Source organism: Suncus etruscus, chromosome 3 (assembly GCF_024139225.1).
Source record: "Suncus etruscus isolate mSunEtr1 chromosome 3, mSunEtr1.pri.cur, whole genome shotgun sequence".
Taxonomy (NCBI): domain Eukaryota; kingdom Metazoa; phylum Chordata; class Mammalia; order Eulipotyphla; family Soricidae; genus Suncus; species Suncus etruscus.
Window position 1 is genome coordinate 115,997,170 of NC_064850.1, and position 16,561 is coordinate 116,013,730.

Genomic DNA, 16,561 nt, shown 5'->3' on the forward strand with positions numbered 1-16,561 from the left:
AACAACCCCTGAGTGAACTTTTATCCAAATGACTGCTAGTTACAAAGAGAACAGTCCTCTTTCTCTACATCCCTTTTGTGCCACTGAGTCCGTCCTTTTCTATTTTTTTCCCTTTATGTCTCTCTTTGAAGCAAGATGTGTGATTTGTAAAGCAATGAAAGTATGTATCCGTTAATGAAAACGGCTATATTGGGCTCCTAATGCAAACTGATTTTTTGCTTCAGAGTAAGCAGCTCTACCTGCATCCGAGTAGGGAAGAAAGAAAAATTTCCAAAGTCAAGATTGCTGCGTGCACCGTAGGAGTATCCTGTAACAGTTAAATCAGCCGTCAGGGGTGACCGAGTGTAACCCCCTCCCCCTTTGACAAGGAGCTGCAATTTTCATTTAGGTAGCTTCCTCCCACCCCCACCCCCACCCCAACTCTGCCTTTTCAATGCCACAGGGCACACCTCCAAATTGAACCCACTGTCCCTCAGCCTCATTTTTTGGAGAGAGGGGGGGATTTCACCCCTAAGTGATCATGATCCAATTTTCATTTTTCAAAAATCACGTTTATGGGGATATTTGGGGGGGGGGGGCGTGGGAGGGCGCGTAGAGGTAAGGCGATTGGGGGGGGAGAGAGAGAGAGCAAATTCTTCGGGGGAGGCAGAAGAAGCCTAAAGGATTTTTCTGCAGCAAGAAGAAAAAGGGCAGTATTGAATAAACAAAAGGAAAGCAAGGAGAGAAATCTTATTTCCTAAAAAAAAATATTCTTTAAATTAAAAAAAAAAAACCAGGAATACTAAATTCCTCCTTGTTGGAGGAGTGGGCAAAACTTTTCCTCCCCCAACTCTCCCCCCTTGGAGGTGGCGAACGGCGGGGCTGCGTTTGCGGGACCCTGGCCCAGCCCGGCACGCGCGCCCCCCCATTCTTCGCAGACAGCGGCGGCTGCAAATCCCGAGCTGAGCCCGCCCTGGAAGCCTTAAGGGCACCTTCCTCTTTGCTCTGTGCGTGTGCGTGTGTGTGCGCGTGCGTGTGTGCGTGTGCGTGTGTGTGTGTGTGCAGCCCTCGCTCTGTGCCTGTGTGTGTGTATGTGTGTGTGTGTGACAGCGAGAGCGCGAGAGGAGAGAGAGCGAGTGAGCGAGCGAGAGAGAGAGCGAGCGAGCTGCGAGCTGTGCAGCCGCCGCCGCTGCCCTTTGATCCCGACTTTAGTGTTAGGGGCTCGGAGACGGCGCGCGCGGCCACAGACACCGCACCGGCTCCCATTTATTCCTCTCTCCCATCAGACCGCCAGCCCGGGACACGCACACGCACACCTAATTATTAGCTCCGTTTCCATTGAAGACTATCACGCTCGGGGGACAAGCCAGGTGCAAAAAAAAAAAAAAAAAAAAAAAAAAGAAAGGGCAAGGAAAATTAAAAAGAAAGAAAGAAAGAAAGAAAAAGAGGAGAGGGGAGGAAAAAAAAAGGCAAGAAGAAAAAAAAAAAGAAACCTCTCTTCTGGCTCCAGGAAACCAGCTCCGACCCATTGCCTTGCACACACCGGAGAGAAGGGGTTTCCCCCCCGGCCTGCCCGCCCGCCCGCCCCCCCAACGCCCTCCCCTCTCCTGCCAGTGTCTGCCTCTCTGCCCCCACGGGGGTTTATTTGATCTCACACTCAACCCAGGAGGAGAATGTGAGAAAAGGGGGAAAATGCCCAGGAGGAAGCAGGAGCAACCCAAGCGCCTTCCTTCACGTAAGTCATCCCTTCCCCACCACCGCCTCGCGTGCCGGGTCCGTCCGCGCCCCGCGTCTCCCCGCGGGGGCCCCCCGGCCGGCCGCCCGCGCCGCGGTGCTGAGCTGGAGTTTAGGGTTACAGGGGTGAGGCTGACAAAGACGAGCCCGGGTTACTGGGCGGCCGGGGCTGCGAGGCAGCCATGTTGGTGATGATGGCCCGTGCCCTTTCCATTCTCTCTCTCTTCTCTCTCTTTGGCTTTTCTTCCGCGCGCCCCCCCGTACGCCCCGAGATCCTGCTTCTCGGGCTCCCCCACCCCCGAGATCGGGCTTCCCCCCCTACTCCACTCCCTTCCCCCTCGCCACTCCGGATTGCAGGGGGAAGGAAGGGGGCCGGCGGGAGGAGGAGGAGGGGGACGAGTGTGTGTGTGTGTGTGTGTGTGTGTGTGTGTGTGTGTATGCGCGCGTGGATGCCAGGGTTCTATTTTTTATTTTATTGCATACATATATATTATTTATTTTTTTTGAAACCGGGGTGCTGGTGCTCGGGGAGATGGAGAGAGGTTGGAATCTTGAAAAAAAATTTCTTTTGCTGCCCCCCCTAAACCTCTCCACCCTCCCACCCCCACCCCCGCCCTGTGGATCTCAGTGCCCGGGGGTCGGGCGCGCTCTCGGAGAGCTGGGGGGCAGTGACATGGCGCTGGTGTGTGTGTATGTGTGTGTGTGTGTGTGTGTGTTGGGGGCGGGGGGTTGTCGGGGCGCGCGGCCGGCTGCCCGCCCTCCGGGGACGGGATCTGGGGGGGGGGGGGGAGAAAGGTCCGTCTCCGGCTAAAGGTTGCGCCGGGGTGGGTCGGGCCCGGAGCCGGCGGCGGCGGTGGGGAAGGAGAAGGAGGAGGAGGAGGAGGAGGAGGAGGAGGGAGTCGGGGGAGGGCGTGGGGGGCACCGCGCACAAACCCTCCAGGGGCACCCGCGCCGCCGGGCTGTGTGCATGCGCGCGTGTGCGCGGGGCGCCGAGGGGTGGCGGGGGGCGAGGCCGGGCAGCGGCGGATGTGGGGTGCGGGAGCTGCTCCGAGGCCGAGGCCGAGGCCGAGACCGAGACAGGAGGCTGGGCGGCTCGCGGCGCGCGAGGTCCCTGCAGAGTCTCGGCGAGGGAGGGCGGCGCGGGGCTCCTAGGAGGCCGCCCAGCCACTGCGGGGTCAGGCGCTGAGCGGACAGGAACGCTGGCCCCGGGAACCCCTATACCTCCCCCTTCAATAAAAAGCTCCTAAGCACGCTCCCGCCGAGCCCGTGCAGAGTCCAGCACCCAAGTCCAGGACCCCGCGGCCAGCCACGCTCGCCCAACTGCGGGGGAGACCCCAAGCAGGCCCGCCGGGTCCCCGCGCCCCTCTCCGCCCGCCGGGGCCTTTTCTTTGCAAAGACTCCTGAACTTTTCCGAGCCCTCTCGCTCCCCGCCGGGCCCCCCAGCCCCGGGCCGGCCCCTCCGCGAGCGTTTCCGAGACGCGGCGAGAGCTCCGAGTGAAGGAGAAAAGAAGCGACTAAAAATATCCCCCGGGGCCGCGGGGCTCCGGGGCTGCAGCGGGGGGAAGGGGCCGGGCCGCGCCGCGCCGCGCCGCGGGGCGGGGTGGCGGGTGGCGGGAGGAGGGGACGCCCGAGGCGCCGGAGGGAAGGAGGGAGCGAGGCTGGGAGGGAGGTTGGGAGGGGTCGGGGCGACCGTGGGTCCCAGGGCCCGCCGGAGGCTCCCCCCCGGCCGGCGCTTTGGCGCGGCTGCTCCCCGTCCGCCCGCTGCTGCAAAACCCGGGCTGGGGGCGGCCGCGGAGCCGGAGCCGGAGCCGGAGCGCGCGGCCGCCCGGTGTCAGGCCGACGTGGTCGGTCACCTGAAGTTCACGGCGGGCGGGGGAAGGGTTAAGGTGACGGCGGCTCTCGGGGCGCGCGGCTGCGTTTCCGCTGCAGACGGGCAGCGCGATCGATCTTCGCCCCCGCCCTCCCGCCCGCCTCGCCCCTGCCGCCTCCCCGCTTCCCTCCCTCCTGGCGGCGGGGCTCCGGGGGCCGCGCAGGGGGCGGGGGTCTCCCTCCGGGGCCGCAGCCCAAGTGCCCGCCGAGCTTGCCCAAAGGCACAAACATTCCTCTTTCCCACCCCTTCTCGCAGAGGCGACGCAGAGCGGGGCTTCTACATATATATATCTATTTTCTTCTTTCTCCCCTTCAAAAAGAAAAATAAATAAATAAATGTCCCCCCCCCCCCCCGTGCCGTCCTTCTTCGCCTGTCCGCTAGAGGTTTTGATATCACGGATGTCTTAGAGAGATCTATATGCCCATGAAATGCCGGGCCAGCCAGCGAGGTGTGCGGGGAGGAGGCGAGCGACGAGGGGCGTTAGGGCGCAGCGATGCTCGCTCGCCCGCCCGCGCCCGCCCGTGGGTTCAAGTGGGAGCGAGCACGTGGCCCGGCCTCGTTGCGGGGGGCCTGCGGGGCCCCAAGGAGGCGGGAGGCGGTGGGGGGGGGTCGGGAGAGCTGACCCGCTGGCACTCACTCCCCAGGGCCGCAGTGCTCGCGGACAACTTGCCCTTAGATGGCAACTTTGCAAGGAGCTTGCAGAGCCTGGGGAGGCTGTTTTGGATCTTTCCCTTTCTTCTTTCTTTCTCTCTTTTTTTTTTTTTAAATAAATTGTTGGCGGGGTGGTAGGGGAGGAGAATCGGCTGGATCCCGACCTAGAAGGATCCGCCTTCCTCCCCCCCCTCCCACCGGCTGGCTGGCGGGGAGCGCGGTGGGGCCCTGCAGCCGGCCCTGCCGGTGACCTTGACCCTGACCTCCGGCGTCTCCCCTCGCGGCCAGAAAGGAAATTCCGGCTCCATTTTAGCTCGGGTGCGCGGTGGGCCTTTCCTGCACGCCCGTGCTTTGGGGGGCGAAGTTATATTTTGAGAGAAGCCTCTCCCAGACTGTTTTCTTAATTGAATACTGTTATCTACTCACTCACCAAAAAAAAAAAAAAAAAAAAAAAATCAGCTCCGTTTTGCAGACGGAGAACGCCACTTCGGCTAAGTAAGAAAGAAGAAGCGATTACCTTTTGGAAACACCATAAAAACGTCTCTCCAGTTTTCAAAGGGAAGTCGAATTTGTGAAATGCTTGCACTTACCTTTGCATAGAACGTGTTGAGGGTGGGGGTGTTGCCCGGAGTCCCATGTATGGTTTACAAAACGGTTTAATTTGGGCAGTAAACAATTTCCATTTGGTTTAAGAATAATTTCTGGACGCCCCCCCCTCCCCAAAATTAAAGTAAAGCGTTTTATGATTCAGGCTCAAGTCAGCGCCCAAGACTTGCCAAGTGCCCGTGGAGTCTTAAAAAAGACTTTGCAAGGGTGTAGGGATGTAATAATACTGACTTTGGTACATTCAGTGTCCATTGGTATTTAATGTAGAATGCCCTTTTGGTGGTAAAGCCTCAGTTTTCATGCTGAATTCTGTATTTGTGCGCAGGGAGGGTTATGTAAAGTTATGTGGGAGCAATTTTAAAGTCGGACCCTAGGAAAAATGAGTGATGTGTGTGTATGTGATTGGTGGGGTGGGGTGGGGTGGGGCAAAGACGTTGAAGGGGGAAAACAACTTTTACATCCCAAGAGCCTTTTCTAAGAAAGTCTAAGAGTGGTTTCCTGAGAACCACTGTTGATAGAACCTGTAAAGGCATAAGAAGTTCAGATGAGAATTTGAGTTGAAGAAACTTGGAAGAGAACAATGTATAGAATGTTTGGCAAACTTCCCATTTCCCCCCTGGGTGCCCACCCTGAGTCCCCAGGATCATTGCTACTAAGTGGAACTCTTTGTATGTGTGGAGTCTGTTTTTCTGTTATGAAACACAACAGTGGCTCCATGCTGTGAGCGAGTCAGAACAGAGTCGCCCTACTATCTGTCTGCCTCTCTGTTTCTCTGTCTCTGTCTCTCTTTATTCTCTCTCTCTCTCTCTCTCTCTCTCTCTCTCTCTCTCTCTCTCTCTCTCTCTCTCTCTCTCTCACACACACACACACACACACACACACACACACACACACACACACACACGCTGCACTTTTTATCCAACCCTGTAAGCCCAGTGGAACTCTTGGCTTTATCTGATAGGAGACTGGCGTGAGCCTTGGCCCCTGGCACTGTGTCCCAACAGGTCCCTAGTCTGGGCAGCAGCCTGGTAAGGTTTCCTCGCTTCTTCTGTTGGCTGGACACCCTTGGGACTATCCTGAACCGAATTAACTTTGGGGATGGGTGAGCCTTGAACTTGATGCTAAGAACTGAAGTGTTAGGTTTCTGGAGAGAGAGGGAGGAGGAAGAGAAGGAGGAGAGAGGTGGGGAGGAAGAGAAGAGAAAGAGAGAGTTGTGAGTTCTGGGTCTCTCCTATAGACTGCAAGTAGGAACTGAAGTGTTAGGAAGTGTTAAGTTTCTGATTTAAAATTCCAACAGTCATTTCTGAAAGAGAGAGAAAGAAGGAAGAGAGGAGAGAGTTGTGGGTTATGAGTTTGTGAGTTCTGGGTCTCTTACAGAAACTGCGAGTAGCCTGTGCTGTAAAAGAAATGTAGCCACCCCCAATAAAAATCATTTTGTATTAAATTAAATTTGTTGTGTTTTAATTTTTTCCTCCATCCTGCAAAGGAGATTAAACCTTTTTTTTATTTTTTAAGAGTGACTTTTTTTTGGGGTTTGGTTGGGGGGTCTCACTCAGTGGTGCTCTGGGTTTCTGGTTCTGTGCTCAAGGAATTACTCCTAGTGCTTCAGGGACCAACCCTGCAGAGTGCTAGGGATAGAACCCAGGTAGGTTGCTGTGGAAGGCAAGTGCCTTACCCTCGACACTGCTCTGTTCCCTAGGAAGTGACTTTCAATATTGTTTATTTTTAAATAAAGCCCATGTTTATTGGCCTCGAGCAGTTGCCATCAGGCATCCTGTTGAGATAGAAATTGGGCTCTGTTGCTACTGATGGCACTTTTACAAAAGTTCTTTCCAATAACAAGGTCCGATCCTGTGTTCCCAACATGTCCTAGAAGTCTGACCTGTGTCTCTGTGGCCTGAACTGTGTGGCTTCAAATGGTTTGTCAGCCTCTGAGTTGAAGGGAGAGGAACAGGGTGGGTTTGGCTAGGCCCAAGGCCCAGGACTTTCTGAACCTGATCTCAGGGATCTCAGAGTAAGGTGGAACCTCTAAGAAAGAGCTTCTGCTGATAAACCCTCCCACTGGGCCATCAGCATTTGTAGGATTTCTCCTTAGCTTAGCTTGGCCAGAAATGTGTGAGTGAGTTTAGAGCTTTTTCTTTTTTATCACTGGAGATCTGCCTGGGGCTTTCTTCCCTAGGGGGACTACCTAGGAGCCAAGGAGCCGGTCAGAAAAAAGAATTTCTGTTATTCTAGCATTTTCCTTGTTGACTCAATTGCCATTCAAGGCTCAAATCCAGAACAGGTTATTGTGTGCTTAACTCCCCAACTTTGAAAATTGGCCCTTGCCACCTCCTCCTGTAGGCTGGGATACCAGGTACCTGCTAAGCAACAGGTTCTGTACCTTGTCCAGGTTTTTTTTTTTTTTTTTTTAATTTTTAATTTGGTGTTTTAGAACACACCTAATAGTGCTCAGGGCTTTCAGGAATGATCTTAGCTCTGTGCTCAGGGATCACTCCTCCTGGGTCAGGGAAACATGTGGGACTGATTGAACCTAGGTCAGATGAGTGCAAAGCAAGTGTCTTACCAGCTGTACTATCATTATTGCTCTGATCCTAAAGCAAACCAAGTGCATCTCTTTATTTGGCTACACCAGGCAATGCTCACGGTTTCCTCCTAGTTTCTGTTGGTGCAGGGGACCATATGTTGGTGCTGGAGATTGAACCCAGAATGGCCATGTACCTGGCAAGCTCCCTACCTGCTGTACTACTTACTGCTTAGTTCACTGTCCCTATTGACAGGCCTTCTGTCTGTTGAGTGACAAAGGACTGGAGATGGATCTCAGATCTCTGGGACGTGAGGCAGCCTATGCCTGCTAGGATGGGATGAATTATCAGACCTATGCTCTGTTCATCAGCTGGAACTATGACAAAGAGGTGTCATCATGGGGCGAGTGAAGGGGTTAGACTGGATATTAATGCTGGATTCTTCTAGAAGTTTGCATGTTCATTTTCTGGTAACCCTGAATTTTCCTCTCACAACCTGGGAGAAGGCCCAGCCCTTCTTACACTTTCCTAGAGTTTCCAGGAATAAATCTTGATTCCTGAGGTTTTTGCCATTTTGCCATCTCACTATGTGGATGTTGTGAGTTGGGACCAGGGGCCTATACAAAGGGTCTCTCAATCTTGCTGGAGAAGAAGGACAGCTTTGGGCCAGGGTTGGAACCACCTGCATGGAGGTTTTAGTTTCTAGGATGGAGCTGGTATGTGTGTGTGTGTGTGTGAGTTGTGTTGGAAGGGTTGTTAGGGCGAATGGACCCCAGAAAGAGAGTGTTCTGGGGGTCAGTTACCAAGCTGGATTCTCCTAGGGTCAAAAGCTGCTTCAAAATACTAGGAACTCAGGTGTGGGCTGGGGGTAGGGGGAGAGAAAATACCAGGAGCCCTATAAATGCCAAGATGAACCAGTCAGATGCATGCTTTATTTTTCATAAATACATAAAAGGCTTTGAAATGGACAGCACAAGTCCTGGCTGCTAAACAAGTTGGTTTAGTGAGGCCAGTCCTTTGGGCTGCTTGCACATGAAGTGAGTTTCCTTTTGCAGATGAGGTAAACCCATCTGGTCTCATGAGCCCCAGGTTCTCTCTAGACTCTGGGCTTGCCAGGGCAGGTGGCAGTGATGGGACATTGCCAGTGCCCCCATCAGGGCTGTGTGTGCATGAATGATGGTAAGTGATGGATTGCATGCCAGTGCCATATCTGGGGGTGGCCTTTTTCTGCGGGAGCAGAGCAGGCACTACACCCCTCAGCATCCAGCATAGAAGTTGCCTTGCTTCTCCTCCAGCCTTACTTTTATTTTTATTATCATTATTATTATTATTATTATTAATTTTATTATTTTTTTAAAGAAGAGCTGTGGAGTTTGCAACTAGCAGGTCAGGAAAACAAACAGCAGAGCAGGCTGCGGCCGACTCGCCGTCTGAGTCTGAGTGCTGTATTAGTAATTTTCTATAATTTAATCAGCTGATCGTGGAACAAGATAATGAGAGTGTGTGACCTACAAAGTAGGACTTTGGCGTTGCAGGGAGGGGGCTGAGGCTGGCCAGGCCTTCTAGCTTAAGGGTTTACCTGACCCCGGGCTTTGCCCCTGAGGATGAGATTTTGAGTCCCTGGAAAGGCAGAGCAGGCCTGGTGTGGGAAAGAGGTGGGGTCTGCTGTCCTCGATTTTGTGCCCATGTGGGCTTTGCAGGTACAGAGACATGGAATGAAGGCAGGGCTGGGTCCTCTGCTGACTGGTAGGTGCTTCTCTCTTTCCTGCTCCCTTGGGTGCAGCTTACACCAAAGCCATGGGTGCTGGTTCTTAATTGCTCTGGAGAGCCAGACTTGGACATCAGAGGTAGCCCAGAATACTGGATGGCCTGCATTTTTTGCACTTTCTTTCCCCTTTTGGACATAGGAGTCCGGTCTATGTTTCTCTGTCCTGCTGCAAACACTATCTTCATGCGACCTGAGAGTCCTGTGATCAGGGGCCTCCCAGACACCTCTTCTTACTCCCCCAGGGCCCACCTGGGGCTAGAATTGCCAAGAGTTTCCCATGTAGGTTCTGAAATTAAAATCAGTCTTTTGCTGGGTGCTGGTTTTCAGCTGCATGGGTGCCTCTTACTGTGAACTTTGTTTGTATACACACACACACACACACACACACACACACACACACACACACACACACACACACGCCATGCTGATTTTATAAAAGTAGGCACAGTGATAGCAGCCCACAGTGTCAGCTGAGCACATGGCCATGAACAACTCTGCTTTTTACAGGCATCATGGGGTTTTCTTCCATCTCCCGTGCTAGATAGAGGGAGCCAACACCCCCATTCCTCTTGTAGAAGCCAGCCCTACCCCTGAAATCTGTCTCCTGTGTGAACCGGATCTGGTGTCATAGACTCTCCAGGAAGGTCCCACAATGTCTTGTCCAGCCAGGAAGAAATTCTGGACCTTCTAGGAGCTGCCAAAAAGGGAATCCCTGACACTGACCATTCATCTTCCTTCTAAAATGCTTCATTTCCATGCGGGTCAGTGACGAAGGGTTTAGACCTCAACATCCCCTCCCCCCCCCCAAATGTGGGGTGAAGGAGATAAGAAAAGGTGAGAGAGCTGGATGAGGCATCTGGGTGAATGGCAGGGAGGATTGTGACTCAGTGACCCTCCCACCTCCCAAGGGACCTAGTCTTTAGAGCTTTGCAACTGGGCTCCAGGGCAAGAGATTTTTTTTCTAGAATGCTCTAAATTGTTCTTGTTCTCTCTCTCTCTCTCTCTCTCTCTCTCTCTCTCTCTCTCTCTCTCTCTCTCTCTCTCTCTCTCTCTCTCTCTCTCTCTCTCTCTCTCTTCTCTCTCTCTCTCTCTCTTCTCTCTCTCTCTCTCTCTCTCCTCTCCCCCTCTCTTTCTCCCTCTCTCTCCCCTCCCCTCCCCTCCCCTCCCCTCCCCTCCCCTCCCCTCCCCTCCTCTCCTCTCCTCTCCTCTCCTCTCCTCTCCCCTCCCCTCCCCTCCCCTCCCCTCAACTCCCCTCCCCTCTCATCCTCTCCCCTCCCCTCCTCTCCCCTCCTCTCCTCTCAACTGCTCTGTCGGCTGTAGTCAAAGTGGCAAAAACCCAAAGAACTCAACGGCTTTGTAAAAAGTCCACAGCAGAGTGTACTGGGTATACTCTTTGGAGCCAGGCCACATGGACCCCAGCTCTCTCACTGACTAGTTGTGTGAACTTGGCAGATGACTTAACTTTCCTGTTTCCTCTAATGCAATAGCGATAATAGTTGCTGTATCAAGGTTTGCTGTGGGATTTGTTCAGTGTGTGTGTAGAAATGGCCATAGTAGACACTCTCCAAACCACTTCTTTGTACTTGCTACGTTGGAAGAGCTCAGAATGTTGATGCTGTTGTATAAATAAGTCCATAACTAAAGCCTTATTAAGTGTGTGTATATATAATGTATGTATATATATATACACCTATATATAAATGTTTGTATATATTCATATATCTGTATATAAATGTATGTATATATACATATATATGTATTATGTATGTATGTATATGTACACACACATATATATATATATATATATATATATATATATATGTTTCCATTTGTCTGGATAGTGATTCAACAAGTGACATTTCAGACCTAAGAACTTTTTTGGTGATATCTGTGTTTTTCATGCTCAGATATATAACCCATGGATTTTTATTAGAATGATGATTAATAGTATGCTCTGGTAAAATTCTTTTCTAAAGCTGTTGTTATAGAGTGTGGTGAGTATTTGTTTCATAAACTAACAATATTGCATTAGGCCTTTGCTATGGAATGGTTCCTCCGTGTATATGATTTGACCTGTATTCTATTTAAATTGTGTAATAATCATATGAATTACAGTGGGACCTTACACATCAAGTACAGCTGATGAATACAAGCCCACAGATGTACGGTGAAATTTGAACAAGAGGCGAGGTGTTTCATAAATGTTTATTTATGCCACAGTCGGTCCACGAATTAAAATGACCCAGGAGGGAGTTTATAGTGGGTGTTTTTGCATGTGCTCTGTAGGTAATGGTTCATATTTTGCACAGCTAGAAGGAAAGGCAGGGTCTGCTGTTTCTAATTGCAGAGAAGCGATCCAAGAGAACACATGAAATGAATTTTAAGTGAAGGATTGAGTGTGTGTGCGCGCACACATATGTGTGAATGTGTGTGTATGTATGTGTATGTGTGTGTGTGCCTGTGTGTGTGTGGTCATCTCAGAGTCCCAGCAGAGTGGCAGTGGCCTCTAGATGTCATTTGCCCCCCACACAGCATGTTTAAAAACTTGAGACAGGGTCTGAGGGATAGCATAGCAGGTAGGGTATTAGCCTTGTCCAAGAGCAGCTCAGGTTCAGTCGCTAGCACCCCATATCATATGGTCTCCTGAGACTCTCAAGGAGTAACTCCTGAGCTCAGAGCTAGGAATTAAGACCTGAGCATCACTGGGTGTGGCCCCCAAACTTGAAGCCAAAACAAAACCAAAACCCAAACTTGAGACAACATTTGGGAACGGGCGGTGCCATTTTTAAACCAAATCTGGAACATTTTTGAAAGACTCAGTCCCAGCACTGATGGGTACATACATCTCCCAGCTGCTGGCTCTGAGTTAATTGCCCAATTAACTCTTCAGGAGCCCAGTTTTGGGCACACCTGTCTGCCTTTCTCCTGTATTCTGCAGGGTTTCTTCTGCAACCCCCAGTGTTGGGGACCTTTTCGTCGATGGCTCAGTAGAGCTGCTGCAAACTGCAGTCTACAGCAGCAGTAGCAGGAGGAAGTGGATTAGAATCCCAGTGCCAGTTGATGCCTAGTTTTGTGCTGGTCCCTTGCTTTGCATGTGGACCTCAGTAGGTTGCTGCAGTTCTTGACTTGTTGGCTTATCAGCCAGGTGGGGCCATGTGGGAAATTTCTTGGGGGTTCTGCAGGAGAATGGCTATGTAGGAGACTCCTGTGTGGCTGTGAGGTGCACACTAGTTCATGCCAGCTGCCTTGATGCCCACCAGTGGGGGGTTCACTTGGTCCATGGTTTTCAGCAGAAAGGCTCCAACTACTGGGCAGTTCATCAGACATAACCATGACCTGTCATTTCTGATCAACCCTGGAACTCCCAACCCAGGTAGTCAACTAGAACCAGTTGGGTGCTATTAGAAATACAGAGCCTGCCCCTGGCAGCCAGATACTGAAATTAGGGCTTAGAATAGAGCCTGGGCCTGAACATGCTTAAAACCAAAACCAACCAACTGAACAAACAAACTCAAGCTGACTTGAATGGCTAAGCTAGTCTGAGAGGACCCCTGCTCAACCAAAGTCCCATCTCGAGGCTGACATCATTTAAGCCACAATGAATGTGATGTTGACTGAGCATACGCTGTGAGTTTTCCTGGCCTGCCCAATGAGCTCAGGGACCTGAGACTTGGGCTCCTGCCCATCCACTGTAGAAACCAGAGGCGTGAGAAAAAAATCTACCCCAAAGAAGGAGACACAGACCCATTTTCTGTGACACCTGGACAGGTTCTAAGTAGCACAATCAGGCACTGGTTTCCAAGGTTTAGGCATCTCTGGGGTCTGGAGCATCTTCCCCATGCTCCAGAAACCCCACGGACCAGGTGTTTGCCCAATATACGTACTCTCCAAGCCTCTATGCTTCAGGAGGACAGACACAAGCTCTGATGGGGGTCCCTGGTTCTGCGATACATGAACATTCGAGCTGCTGTGTTTCTGTCCTCAGATTCATCCTGATGTTACACTGAGACGAAGGTAATAGGACAGAGTCCCACGTGGTGATTCTTTCTGGATCTGTGTGAGGGACTTCCTAGGCCAGCCCAGAGAAAGTTTGATGGCCTAACATTAGGCGTTGTTTTCGATCCCTGCTTGTCAGCTCTGCTTGTTAACCCAACAGTCCTCTCTCGTGCATGCAACACAGCTGTATTTGGGAGGAAACAAAGTGGAACGCCCTCTGCTCAGGAAATATTCCTGAAATGTGCTGTGTGATTTCTCCCTTCTAGGGGAAAGTGAGCCTACAGCAAGCTTGCATTGGTAACTTACTGGGTATTTATCTGGCCTTAACAAAAGTGGGAAATCCAATTGTAATGAACTGCTTTCTGAAATTTGTAGCAAGAGAAAAACATCAGGATCCATCTAGGATAGGATTTTTTCAGAATGTTACAGTGTTCTGGAGGTGCCATGGTAGAGGGGAGTTGGAGTGATCTTGGGGGTACTTTCTGTGTATTTAAAAAAAGGTAGTTTTCCTGGGGCTGGAGTGATAGCACAGCAGACAGAGTGTTTGCCTTTCACTCAGCTGACCTGGGTGTAATCCCCTGAGCTTGCCAGAAATAATTTCTGAGCACCACTGGGTGTGCTCCCCCCCACCCCCAGGGGAAAAAAAAAAAAAAAGATTTCCAGGGGTTGACTAAGAGCTTTTTTTTTTTTTTTTTTTATCTGAAAAGGAGTTAGACATTATAAGTTTGGGAACCTTTGCTCTAACAGAGTTTGTGTCCTGTGCTCTGGTGACCACTCAAGTACTTGTTAAGTGAGAAAATGAAAGAAGAGGGAAAAAAAAAGCCCCAAGTATGTAAAAGATGACTTCCATGCATTCCATTAGATTGTAGCCTTGGAAATCATAGACATTAATTGGGTACATTAATTAATTTTTTAAAAAATCAATTGACTTTTAATAACTGAATGCAGTGCATACTTAGTATAAATAATTAAAGCTTATGTAGAAATGTTTAAAGGAAAAGGAAAGCCCTTCCCAACTTCCATTCCCTGCTTCCACTTCTCCCTGTTACTTAGCGAACAATATTTAAAATTTTGAAAATTGAATGTGTCTCCATGGGGCTGGCTGAGTTCCTTTCAATTCTGAATTTTGAATAGGGGTGGCAAGATAGGCCTTGTAAATTGATTAGACCACATTTGCAATACTGTATCCCACACTGGGAGCCCACAATGGAAACTGGAGGGGAATGGATAAACTTTCTAGAAGGGAGGTGACTAGAATGTTGTATACTCTCAAAGTCATCCTACGAGGAATTCATTATTAAGGCCCTTGGGAGTGTTAATTTGAAGATGAGTGAGGGTGGATCAAAACCATGCATGTTAACTATATTCCAATATGTAAAGTTCTTTCAAGGGAAAATGGGAGTGAACTTATTCTGAATAGGTATTCATCATTATTTCTCAGCTTGGCCCTGAAACCTGTAGTCTACCTCATTCACTCACTCATTTCAATTTTTTTTATTTATTCAAAGAAAATGCATCACATAGTTTACAAGGCTGACTATAATACGTTTGTTGCTAGATAAGTTAGAGAAAAATTGTTTAAAAAATAATAGAAATAATGAAAAAAGAAAAAGGCGAAAACTTTAAAAAAGAAAAGCTACGTAGCAAACACATGTGGAAATTATTGTGTCTCCAATGAAATCATTAATGCAGTAGCATAAGGTTTAGTAAACTTGTTGTTAACTGTCCATTCTGTTAAATTAGTGTGTTCCTATAGGAATAAAAGCATCAAACAAATCAAACAAATGAAGTTAAATAGGAATTCAAAGTACTATTACTGATAATTGTGGCTTTTGTGAGGTGTGTTCTCAACTGCCAGGCCTCCTGGAAAAATGAGGATGCAGGAGGAGGGGACTGCACTTGCTCCAAAAAGCCTTAGTGATATTAGCCTGAATACTGGCATACCTGATGTGGTCAGATTGGTGTCTCCAAAGGGAATCATAGAGGGGTGGTGAAGTGAGGCCATCAGCAAAATGGTGATTCTGGGCGATTGAGACAGCAGGCGTGGCTTTGGCAGACCATTCATTTCTTCAAGCAGTTCCATTCCTCTGTTGTCAGTTAGGGATTTAAGAAGCTAAATGCATTGTGGTTCCTGTTCTGTCATCTCCAAACTATAGAATAGAAAGAAAGATAGAAACAAATTATTGAAAGTTGACTTGGAAATTATTTTGATAGATTTCAAAAATGCTGAACAGAAAATAGAGATGAGGACTGATAGAGAAGTCATAGGCAAAATAACACAGATTTCTTAAGATAAGAGTGTTGAATCAACAGAACTGTCCAAAAATGAAACAGAAGTCTTTATGAATAAACTGGCTCACCCACCGGTAGGGGGTGAGGTTCTAAAGAACTAAATTGTGGTGGGTATGATGGGGAGCAGAAATGTTAAATTCTTGAGTTTAACACTAGAAGATTCTCTGAATTTTGTAAATCAAAGACTGTTTTGCTTGGCTTTTAATAGAAATGAGAATTAGGTTCTAGCATGGAGGAAAATATTCAGTCTATCAAATTGTAAACCTCTGGGCAGTAAGGGTTACACATGGGGTAAGGCTACACATGGGTACCACAGGGCAGTGAGGATTTGATTCGAGAGTTGTCTTACCATCATTAAGAAAAAGAGGTCCAGGCATTTGTTAGTTCCTCCTCAAGTGTGGGTCCTCCTGATGGTTGACACAACAACTACAGAGGATAAGTTCAAACCTGTTTGCAAATGTGTGACAACATATTGTGAATTGGGTGCCTAAGTGTTGAGGAAGGCTATTGGGCAAGAGATTCTTGGGGAAGGGCTGGAGTGATTACACAGTGTGGAGATACCTTGCACATGGCTGACCCAGGTTTGATCCTCGACATCCTATATGGTCCCCCAAGCCTGCCAGGAGTGATTCCTAAGCACCACCAGATATGGCCCCAAACCAACAAAACATAAAAAAGATTCTTGAGGAGCAGTGACAAAGCCACCTTAAGGAAGTGACATTTAGATCTTGGAGAGAAAAGAACCTTCCAAGCAGAGTAAATATGTCATTTGCCCAAAGAGGGAAAAGAAATCAGAAGTTGGTTGGAGGTAAGAGAAGAAACCCAGAGAACCTGAGGTACCATATTGGTGATGTAAGGATCAGAGGTGGGAGAAATATGGTAGGGACTCATATTTTAGGATCTAAGAGGTTATGAATGTTAATAGTTTGGATATAACACTAATGGTAACTATAAAATGTATTGGTTTCTTTCACTGTGATAATAAAAAAAGAGTTAGAGATTGATGAAGGGAGAAATGACCTTTTTCAGCAGGAAAGACTTGTGCAGAGCCAAGGATAAAAGCTTTACAGGTGCCCATGAAAGGGGTCTGTGTTGGTGACAGGCTTCTGGGGTCATGCTATCGATCCTGTCTAGAATGTG

The 16,561-nt window shown here is 49.4% G+C and overlaps 1 protein-coding gene across 2 annotated transcripts in view; it reads left to right on the forward strand.

Annotated features, from left to right (window-relative positions):
- The first annotated feature begins 1,608 nt into the window (after window positions 1-1,608).
- ZNF827 (zinc finger protein 827) overlaps window positions 1,609-16,561 on the forward strand; it is a 174,523-nt gene continuing 159,570 nt past the window's right edge. For both annotated transcript variants that reach the window (XM_049769979.1, XM_049769980.1), the window contains exon 1: window positions 1,609-1,714. In XM_049769979.1, the coding sequence (XP_049625936.1) occupies window positions 1,672-1,714 (43 nt within the window). In that variant the 5' untranslated portion in view covers window positions 1,609-1,671. The remainder of the gene's footprint in view (window positions 1,715-16,561) is intronic.